This window comes from Scyliorhinus torazame, chromosome 5 (assembly GCF_047496885.1).
Source record: "Scyliorhinus torazame isolate Kashiwa2021f chromosome 5, sScyTor2.1, whole genome shotgun sequence".
In the NCBI taxonomy this organism is placed as follows: domain Eukaryota; kingdom Metazoa; phylum Chordata; class Chondrichthyes; order Carcharhiniformes; family Scyliorhinidae; genus Scyliorhinus; species Scyliorhinus torazame.
The window spans coordinates 148,960,194-148,971,794 of NC_092711.1; the positions used below are offsets into that span (position 1 = coordinate 148,960,194).

An 11,601-nucleotide genomic window follows, 5' to 3' on the forward strand; every position below is an offset into this window, starting at 1 on the left:
TCAGCCTGAATCAGCATCTTCAGGAGAATTGGGAGGGGTAATACCAGAGTGAGAATGGAGGGAGAGTGCGTGGGGCGGACTTTACAGCTTCTGGGGAATGAGAAAGAGGAAAGAATGTTCCATAGAAACTAGAATTGTCTGTTCTGAATTTCTATCCTGCACTGACAGTAATGAATTTTGAAACTCTTTTTACAGGATACTTCAAGGGGAGGATTTACAGGCAGGAAACGAAGACGAAATATCACATCAAGATCTGACTGTCACTCAATTTTTCGGGTCCTGAAAATCATCAGTCTTTGAATAGAGGAGAAATATTTGACTGTTCTGACAAAGGGTCATCTGGACTCAAAACGTTAGCTCTTTTCTCTCCCTACAGATGCTGCCAGACCTGCTGAGATTTTCCAGCATTTTCTCTTTGGTTTTTGGCTGTTCTGTGTTCTTCAAAAGATTTTAAACATTCGTGTGACTGGAAAAGCAACAGGACACACACACACACCCGAGTGAGAGTGTTCCAGCTTTAACCATTTACACAGCTTGAAAAAAACATTATCATATGGAGCCACATTTGTTCGGTGCGTGAAGACTTCATTTGATGGTCTAACATGGGGAGACACAAGGGCACCTGCACCATGGAGAAACCATGGAAATGTGGAGAATGTGGGAAGGGATTCATATCCCCATCGAAGCTGGAAATTCATCGACGTAGCCACACCGGGGAGAGACCATTCACCTGCTCTGACTGTGGGAAGGCATTCACTCAGTTATCTAGCATGCTGATGCACCAGCGAGTTCACACCGGGGAGAGACCATTCACTTGCTCAGAGTGTGGGAGGGGTTTTGCTCAATTATCCAAACTGCAGAGGCACCAACAAATTCACACCAGGGAGAGACCGTTCACCTGCACTGAGTGTGGGAAGGGATTCAGAGATTCATTCACCTTGTTGGCCCACCAGCGAGTTCACACTGGGGAGAAGCCGTTTACCTGTTCTGACTGTGGGAAGGGATTTACTTATTTATGCAACCTGCTGACACACCAGCGAGTTCACACTGAGGAGAGACCATTCAGCTGCTCTCACTGCACAAAAAGGTTTAGAACGTCATCTAACCTGCTGGAACATCAGCGAGCTCACACTGGGGAGAGGCCATTCACCTGCTCTGACTGTGGGCAGGGGTTTACCCGGTCATCCAAACTGCAGAGACACCAACAGATTCACACTGGGGAGAGACCATTCACCTGCGGTGATTGTGGGAAGAGATTCAGAGATTCATCTGCACTGCTGACACACCAGCGAGTTCACACTGGAGAGAGACCGTTCACCTGCTCTGAGTGTGGGAAACGATTCCGAGATTCATCCAACCTGATGAGACACCAGCGAGCTCATTCTGGGGAGAGACCGTTCACCTGCTCTGAGTGTGAAAAGGGATTCACTCAATTTTCACACCTGCTGAGACACCAGCGAGTTCACCAGTGATTACAGAGGTTGGATTCTGCTGTTATTGCTGCTGTTGATCACACCCAGGACTGAACCATGTTCATTCTGACACTTGGTGAAGTGGGAGGTTCGGAGGGTTTCTTCCTGCTGGACTGGCCGGTCTCACAACTTGGCTTCCAGTGGGCTGATGCTCTTTGAGCCTGGGAGAGAACATTTCCACTGAAATGATCCACAAAAGCTGATAAAGGATATTTATTTTATCCTGGACAGTAAATAGTGTTTTTCCTACCACAGTTGAATCTAAAATAAATATATTTGTCTCTGTTCCATTGAGTCTGCAGCACAGGGCAAGGCCAGTCGGCTCAATTGGTCTCTTAGTATTCATGCTCCACATGAAAAGACAGCACGGGTGAGTACGGTAGCATAGTGGTTAGTACAATTAGTTCACAGCTCCAGGGTCCCAGGTTTGATTCCCGGCTGGGTCACTGTCTGTGCGGAGTCTGCACGTTCTCCCCCTGTGTGCGTGGGTTTCCTCCGGGTGCTCCGGTTTCCTCCCACAGTCCAGAGATGTGCAGGTTAGGTGGATTGGCCATGATAAATTGTCCTTAGTGTCCAAAATTGCCCTTAGTGTTGATTGACTGGGGTTACTGAGTTATGGGAATAGGGCGGTGTGGCCTTGGGTGGGATGCTCTTTCCAAGAGCCGGTGCAGACTCGATGGGCCGAATGGCCTCCTTCTGCACTGTAAATTCTATGATTCTATGAACCTCCACCCATCCCTCTTCATCTCCTCCATCAGCATATCCTTCTATTCCTTTCTCCCTCATGTATTTCTAGCTTCCCCTTCAATGTATTCATGCTGTTCACCTCAACCACTCGCTGAGTAAAGAGGTTTCTCATTGAAATCCCTATTGGATTATTGAACCCCTTCATCATCTTAAAGACTTCCATCAGGTCACCCTTCAGTCTTCTCTTTTCTAGAGAAAGGTAGCTCCAGCCTTTCCTGAGGGTTAAATGCTCTCAGTTCTGGTATTATTCTTGTGAATCTTTGGTGTACCTTCTCCAGTGCCTCGATTTCCTTTTACTATCTGTGGGCTCCATATTTGAGGAAAGATGTGATATTCTCAGAGAGGATGCGGAGGAGATTTACGAGAATGGCACCAGGGATGAGGGACTTCAGTGAGTTGGAAAGACTGGAGCAGCTGAAATTGTTCTCTTTAGATTTGAGTCATGAGGACAGAGTAGGAGGCCATTCAGTCCATTGATTCCCTGTTGGCTCTGGAGCCAGCGAGTCAGTCTCATTGCCCCGTTCTAACCCTGTAGCCCTGCAAGTTCATTTCTCTCAAATGTCAATCCAATTTCCGTTTTAAATCCTCCCTTGTCTTCATTTCCAACCCCCTCACAGGCAGCGAGTTCCAGGTCATTACCATTCGCTTCATCAAAATATCCCCCCTCCCCACCACCTCCCAGCATTAACTCTTACCTGAGACCTGAAATCTGGCCCTTCTATTCCTTTCTCTCTCATGTATGTATCTAGCTTCCCCTTCAATGTATTCATGGTGTTCACCTCAACCACTCGCTGTGGTAGCGAGTTCCACATTCTCACCACTCGCTGGATAAAGAGGTTTCTCATTGAAATCCCTATTGGATTATTGAACCCCTTCATAATCTTAAAGACTTCCATCAGGTCACCCTTCAGCCGTCTCTTTTCTTGAGAAAAGCAGCCCCAGTCTTTCCTGAGGGCAGCACGGTAGCATAGTGGTTAGTACAGTTGCTTCACAACTCCAGGGTCCAAGGTTCGAGTCCCGGCTTGGGTCACTGTCTGTGTGGAGTCTGCACATCCTCCCCGTGTGGGCGTGGGTTTCCTCCGGGTGCTCCGGTTTCCTCCCACAGTCCAAAGATGTGCAGGTTAGGTGGATTGGCCATGCTAAATTGCCCCTACTGGGGTTACTGGGTTAGGGTGATGGACTGGAGGAGGCGTGTGCTTGAGTGGGGTGCTCTTTCCAAGGGCCTGTGCACTCGATGAGCCGAATGGCCTCCTTCTGCACTGCAAATTATATGATCTATGCATACATGATATGATCTGAGGGTGAAATGCTCTCAGTTCTGGTATTATTCTTGTGAATCTTTGTTGCAACTTCTCCAGTGCCTCTATTTTTCTAAATGGAGATGACAAATGTTGACAGTGCTCCCAGTGACCCTGGTTCTAAACAAGTTGAACATAACCTCCCTGCTTTTCAAATCTATCTCTCTAGATTGGAACCCTTTTGATAACCCTACACCCCCTCATCCTTGTCCCATCAGCGAATGGGAACAGCTTTTCTTTATCCGTCTTACCTAAACCTGTCATAATCTTGTCCACCTCTCTCAAATCTCCCCTCGACCTCCTTTGCTCCAAGGTGAACAATCCCAGCCTGACATGAACAAACAAACAGAATATGTTAATAACTGGGATCGGACGGGACTGTTTAATTTCTGTTTTAAAGATACTGGGAATATTGTTCTGGACAATAAATGAATTGGAATATTTACCTTGGGTGTGAGTGAATGGAATCAATCTGGTATCCTCCTACGTTCTATTCATAACAGGGCAGATAAGACAGCCAGACACTCCCTTTGATCTTTTCATCAGCGTATCTGAGAGTTAAGAATATGTGACATGATTTTGGGATACCGGTGTGGGTGTGCAGATGTGATTTGTTACATGTGAAAAATAACAAGCCTAAATTCATGGTGAAATGGACTGAAGACTGGGTCCCAAACACACACAGCTACTGGAGACACAGCAGGAGATGAAATGGTTAATGTGGCCAGGGGATTGAGACACCATTGTGACATCATCAAGACATTGACACACTCCAGAGAGAAACTGACTTTAAAACAATCAGGATAGAATTAAACACACTGGACATGGTCAAAGTGGGAGTGAAATTAAAGCGATGATGGGATAAGGAAGGACTTGGGAGAAATAATACTGAGTAAGAACTGTCCACAAAGAGAGAGCTGGAGAATCTTGTACATCCATGCTTGATCTGTTGCTTGAAGCATCTGTCCTAATGTGCCAGTGACCTAGAACTCACGGTGTTCCTTCAGGAGAAGAAAATATCAAGTAGATGTTACCCCAGGCGGAGCCAGAACAGAACTGGAAAATAATGCGTCAGAGAGAGTGTTCTCCTCCCCCTCTAGGTGTGGACTCTAAGAATCCTGGGGGACTCCCTACTTCAGGTTTTCTTGCTAATTAGCGAACATTAAATTAAATTCTATGACTGGCTGGATTTATTATGAATTTGATTGTTACACTTCTCCTGTTTTTATTCCTGTTGTGATTACGCTCTGGGTAAGGATGGTTGACAGGTGACAGGATGGGAAATTGTGGTTTGGGTCTTCACTGACCAAATGTTTTATTGATCCGAAAGGTGTAATAAGGACCAAACTCCAACTGAAATAGAGCAGAGCTGAGAACAGACGACTTGCTGTGTGGGAAGAGGGAGATCAACAGCTCCCAGAGGACAGAGAAAACAAGAGTGCCTGGAATCCTAGACAACACCTGGCTGTCAAGGCCACCATGTTTTCACTGCTTGGCATGGGAATGCTGACTCCCTGTACCGGGGACGGAGCGTGGGGAAGACAATTGTTTGAGAGTTGGACGTGGCTTGGGTGGGTACAGATGGTTCAATGACAGGCTTTGTAATTGGTCTGTTCAAATATTAGTTCGGCAATGATTGGGTTAAATCAGTCTCCATAGACTTTGTGATGTAATAAAGTATAAGAAGGGATTCCCCGAGCACAGAGATTTGTTGAGGTTTTACATATTCCACTGACTGGGACCATGGCATCTGGGGCAGAACAGGGAGCATTAACCTGGAGATGGTGCTTCTACCCAGAGTGTAATGGGAATGCTGCTGCACTTTGATATTACTGCTCAGACATTAACATGTGTCAGCTCTTATTTATACGGAATAAAATCTAACCACGGTCACCAATAAAGGTTATGTGAATAATTTCAGAGTTTGGGGAAGCGGGTGTTAAGGATCAAAACATTCAAATTAGGAGGAGTAGGCCATTCGGCCCCTCAAGCCTACTCCACCATTCAATAAGATCAGGGCTGATCTGATTGTGGTCCCAACTCCACCTTCCTTCCTCCACCCTTTCTCTCCCACGTCAATCAAGAATTTATCAAACTCAGCCTTAAAACGTATTCACTGCCCCTCCACTCTCTGGGGAAGAGAGATCCACAGACCCACGGCCCTCAGAACAAATATCCTCATCAGCATCTTAAATGGGAAACCCCTTGGGCTGGATTCTCCGCCTTGCCAACAGTGCACCCATGCTGGGGATTTCCTGGTGGCATGGGGCTGCCCACAATGGGAAACCCCATTGACCGGCTGGTGAGACGGAGAATCCCGCAGCCAGCGGGGCGCACTGCACCAGAAAACAAAATCACAGCCCGGTTTTTAAACAGTGTCCCCGAGCTCTAGTCTCTGCCACAAGGGGAAACATCCTCCCAGCATTCTCTCTGTCAATTCCACTCAGGACCTCGTGTTTCAATAAGATCATCTCTCATTCTTCTCAACAGCAATGGATACAGTCCAAAGCTGTCAAACCTTTCCTCAGAGGATAACCCCCTCATTCCATGAATCCGGGGAGTCAACCTCTAAATTGTTTCTAATGCAACTATCTCATTTCTGAAATAAGGAGACCCAAACTGTACACAGTGCTCTAAATATGGTCTCTCCAAGGCCCTGTACAACTGCAGCAAAACATCCCAACTTTTATGTTCCAGTCCCCTTGCAATAAACAACAATATTCCATTGTGCTTCCCAATCACTGGCTGTACCTGCAAACTAATTTACTGAGATTCCTGTATCAGGACACCCAGATCCCTCTGTACGTCACAGTTCTGAAATCTTTCTCCATTTCTATAATATGCTGTTTTATTTAATCCTTCCTGCCAAAGTGGACAAGTTCACGTTTTTCCACGTTATGCTCCATCCGTAACATTTTTGTCCATTCACTTAACCTATTTGTTGTCCTTTGCAGACTCCTTAAGTCCACGTCACAAATTACTTTCTGGCCTATCTTTGTGTCATCAGCAAATTTCGTTGTCAAGGACGTCACGGTGGTGCAGTGGTTAGCACTGCTGCCTCACAGCTCTGAGGACCCGGGTTTGATCCAGGCCGGGTCACTGTCCTTGTGGAGTTTGCACATTATCCCCGTAATTGCGTGAGTCTCACCCCCACAACCCAAAGATGTGCAGGGTAGGTGAACTGGCCACACTAAACTGCCCCTTAAGTGGAAAAAATAAGAGAATTGGGTACTTTAACTTTTTTTTTTTTTTTTAATTAGCCGCCATGCATTCGATTCCATCGTCCAACTCATTATAACTAGAAACAATACTAACTAAACATTACTTTTGTCGGAAACCTACACATTAAAGTCTAAAATAGAACTTTGCCCTTTACACAATCAAAAACTGCACTTCACAATTATATTTTACTCTACCCCGGAAGTCGAAACTTAATCGTTTCAGAATCAGTCCAAAGTGATGATTCATTCCCCAGGGTTCCATTCTTTTCTGTCTGGCAGCCTTTAACCCCAGAACTGTCTTTCATGGTGAATGATTGGCGAGATACCAGAAAACCGAGAGTAGGCATAAATCAGTCATTTTCTGGTTGGCAAGATGTAATGAGCTGTGTGTCACCGGGATCAGTGCTGGAGCCTCAACTTTTTATAATTTATATCAATGACTTGGACAACGGGACCGAAGGTATGGTCATTAAGTTTGCTGATGATGCAGGCAAAAAGGAAAAGGAGGTGATGCTGTGCTGATAATAAGGGATGGAATCAGTACATTAGTAAGGGAGGATCTCAGTCAGGAATCTGTTTGGGTGGAGCTAAGAAACAGCATGGGGCAGCAAACATTGGTAAGAGTTGTTTATAGACCACCAAACAGTAGTGGTGGGGCATGAGATTAATCAGGAGATCAGGGAATCTTGTAGCATGGGTAAAACAGTTATCATGGGTGACTTCAATCTGCATATAGACTGTGTAAACCTAATGAGCACTGATGCTGTGGAGGACAAGTCTCCGGACTGTGTAGGGACGGTTTTCTAGAACAGTAAGTTGAGGAACCAACTAGAGAACCAACTGTTTTAGATCCAGTATTATGTAGCAATAAAGGGTTAATTAATAATAATAATAATATTTATTGTCACGGGGCTGGTATAGCACAGTGGGCTAAGACATCTGGCTTGTAATGCAGAACAAGACCAGCAGCTTTGGTTCAATTCCCATTCCAGCCTCCCCGAACAGGCACCGGAATGTGGCGACTGGGGGCTTTTCACAGTAACTTCATTGAAGCCTACTTGTGACAGTAAATTATTATTATTACAAGCAGGCTTACATTAACACTGCAATAAAGTTACTGTGAAAAGCCCCAGGTCGACACATTCCGGAGCTTGTTCGAGTACACAGAGGGAGAATTCAGAATGTCCAAATTACCTAACCGCACGTCTTTTGGGAATTGTGGGAGGAAACACGAGCACCCGGAGGAAACCCACACAGACACGGGGAGAACATGCAGACTCCACACAGACAGTGACCCAAGCCGGGAATCGAACCTGGGACCCTAGCGCTGTGAAACAACAGTGCTACCCATAGTGCTACCGTGCCGCCCAAATAATCTTGCTGTAAAAGAACTTTTTTGGATGAATGACCACACTATGACAGAATTTTACATTAAGTTTGAACGTGAGGTATTTCAATCTGAAGCCAGGGTGTTAAATTTGAACAAAGGAAATGATGACGGTGTGAGGGACAAATTGGTTGAGGTGGATTGGGGGAAATACATTAAAGGTGTGACAGTACACAGGAAATGGAGAGACTTTATAGAATTATTACACAGTTTACATTCTTTCAAGGCACAAGAACCCCAAAAAGTCAATCAACCGTGGCTAACAGAGGAGGTTTAAAAAAACATTAAAAATTTAGAGTACCCAATTCATTTTTTCCAATTAAGGGCAATTTAGCGTGGCCAATCCACCTACCCTGCACATCTTTGGGTTGTGGGGGCGAAACCCACGCAAACACGGGGAGAATGTGCAAACTCCACATGGACAGTGACCCGGGGCGGGATCAAACCTGGGACCTCGGTGCCGTGATGCAGCAGTGCTAACCACTGTGCCACCGTTCTGCCCGCTGGTAGAGGAAGTTAAAGACAGTATAAGATTGAAAGAAAAGGCCAATAAAGTTACCAGAAATAGTAAAGCTGAGGATTGGGAGGATTTTATAATTGTGCAAAGGAGGGCGAAGACACTCATAAAGAAAGGGAGAATAGAATATCAATGTAAACTAGAAAAAAAACCATAAAAATGGACTGTAAAAGCCTCTGTCGGTACATAAAAAGGAAACATTTGGTGAAGATAAACATGGGTCTTTTATAGGTAGAGACAGGAGAATTTTATAATCGAGCATAGATCTTTAAAATGTCATAAACAAGTGCAGAAAGTCATCGAGAAGACTAATGAAATGCTGGCCTTTATATTTAGAGGACTGGAGTATAAGGACACAGACGTTATGCTGCAGCTTTACAAAACTCTAGTTAGACCCCACTTGGAGACTGTGCGTCGTTCTGGGCACTAAACCTGGAGGTGACCAGCTGTGTAGATGAGGGAAATGCATTTGACGGAGTCTATTTGGACTTCAGCAAGGCTTTTGATAAGGTCCCACATGGGAGACTGATAGCGAAGGTAAGAGCCCATGAGATCCAAGGAGATTTGGATCCAAAATTGGCTGAATGGCAGGAAGCAGAGGGTGATAGTTGAGGGGTGTTTTTCTGACTGGAAGACTGTGTCCAGTGAGGTCCCACAGAGATCAGTGTTGGGGCCCTTGCTGTTTGTGGTTTATATAAATGACTTGGACATGAATGTAGGGGGGTTGATCAGTAAGTTTGCGGATGACATGAAAATTGGTGGGGTGGTAAATAGTGAGGAGGATAGCCTTTCATTACAGGGGGGTTGGTCAGATGGGCTGATCAGTGGTAAATGAAATTCAATCTGGATAAGTGATGCACTTGGGCAGGTCAAACAAGGCAAGGGAATACATGGTAAACGGCAGGACCCTGGGAAGCACCGAGGATCAGAGGGACTTGGTGTGCATGTACACCAGTCTCTTAAGGTGGCAGAGCAGGAGGATCCAGTGGTTAAGAAGGCATATGGCATACTTGTCTTTATTAGCTGAGGCATAGAGTTTAAGAGCAGGGAGGTTATGCTTGAACTGTATTAAACATTGGTTAGGCCACAGCTAGAGTATTGTGTGCAGTTCTGGAATCCACATTTTAGGAGGGATGGGATAGCACTGGAAAGGGTGCAGAGGAGATTTACCAGGATGTTTCCTGGGATGGAGAGTTTTAGTTATGACGAGAGATTGGATAGACTTGGATTGTTTTCCTTGGAGCAGCGGAGACTGAGGGGAACATGATTGAGATGTAAAAAATTATGAGGGACATAAATAGAGTAGACAGGAAAAAAACTTTCCCTTTCGTGGAGCGATCAGTGACCAAGGGGCATAGGTTTAAGAGGCAGGAAGTTTAGAGGGGATGGGAGGAAAAGTTTTTTTACCCAGAGGGTGGTGGGAGTTTGGAACTCGCTGCCTGAAAGGCTGCTGGAAGCAGAAACCCTCATAACATTTAAGAAGCATTTAGATCGGCGCTTGCGATGCCCAGGCTATAGGCCAAGTGCTGGAAAATGGGATTAGAATGGTTAAGTGGTTGTTTTGGACTGGCGCAGACTCGATGGGCCGAAAGGCCTTTATGTGCTGTATGACTCTATGACCTATGTGAAGTTGAGGTTACAATCAGATCAACTGGTGTCTCTGATGGTGCCTGTGAAGGTTGGATAACTGAGTGAATCCCTTCTTACACTGAGAGCAGGTGAACGGCTTCTCCCCAGTGTGAATGCGTCGATGAGCTTCCAGCAAACATGGGACTCTGTATCCCTTCCCACAATCCGAACATTTCCACGGTTTCTCCATGTTTTGGATCTCTTTGTGTCTCCACAGATTGGATAATTGAAGCCTTGATCACACACAAACACGTGTAGTCTCTCCCCTCTGTGAATGGTGCAATGTAACTGCTTAAAGCTCTTTCCACAGTCAGTGCTCTGGAACACTCTCACTCGGGTGCGTGCGTGTCCCGGTACTTTTCCAGTCACACTGATGTTTAAAATCTTTTGAAGTCAACACATGAGGCAAACATTTCTCCTTCTAGATTCAAAGACTGATGATATTCAGGTCCAAAGGAATCGAGTGACTCTGCCAGATTGAGACGTGACGTTTGAGATTTCTGTCTGTAATTCGTCCTCTTCTAATATCCTGCAGAAACAATTTACAAAAGACATCACTGTCAGTACAGGATAGAAATTCAGAACAGACAATTCTAGTTTCTATGGAACATTCTTTCCTCTTCCATTCCCCAAAAGCTGTACATCTCTGACCCCCACAGACCCAAAACATGGAGAAACCGTGGAAATGTTCGGGTTGTGGGAAGGGATACAGTGCCCCATGTTTGCTGGAAGCTCATTGACGCATTCACACTGGGAAGAAGCCGTTCACCTGCTCTCAGTGTGAGAAGGGATTCACTCAATTATCCAGCCTGCTGAGACACCAGCGGATCCAATCCAATCCATATTTTCTCAGAGAATGTATAGGGCATCCATCACCCTATCAGAAGGAAAATGATTGTCTCCTTTCTTAAGGAGAAAGTCGACATAGCTTTATTCCAGGAAACTCATCTAGATTAAACTCATTTGGGGTGACACAGTGGTTAGCACTGCTGCCTCACATCTCAAGAGTCCCAGGTTCAATTCTGGCCTTGGGTGACTGGCTGTGTGGAGTTTGAACATTCTCCCAGTGTCTGTGTGGGTTTCCTCCGGGATCTCCGGTTTCCTCCCACAGTGCAAAGATGTGCAGATTAGGTGGATTGGCCATACTAAATTGCCCCTTAGTGTTCAAAAAGGTTTGGTAGGGTTACTGGGTGAATGGGATAGGCTGGAGGTGTGGGCTTAAGGAAGTGCTCTTTCAAAGGCAGGTGCAGACTTGATGGGCCGAATGGCCTCCTTCTACACTGTAGGGATTCTGTGATGAGGAACACTTTAAATTGAGGAGGGATTGGGT

At 45.5% G+C, this 11,601-nt stretch overlaps 1 protein-coding gene across 1 annotated transcript; it reads left to right on the forward strand.

Moving 5' to 3' along the window:
- The first annotated feature begins 201 nt into the window (after window positions 1–201).
- Window positions 202–4,898, forward strand: LOC140422022 (uncharacterized). Its single transcript, XM_072507005.1, has 2 exons — window positions 202–1,480; window positions 4,848–4,898. The coding sequence occupies exon 1, from the start codon at window positions 603–605 to the stop codon at window positions 1,470–1,472; it is 870 nt and encodes a 289-aa protein (XP_072363106.1). The 5' UTR covers window positions 202–602; the 3' UTR covers window positions 1,473–1,480; window positions 4,848–4,898.
- Window positions 4,899–11,601: the final 6,703 nt, after the last annotated feature.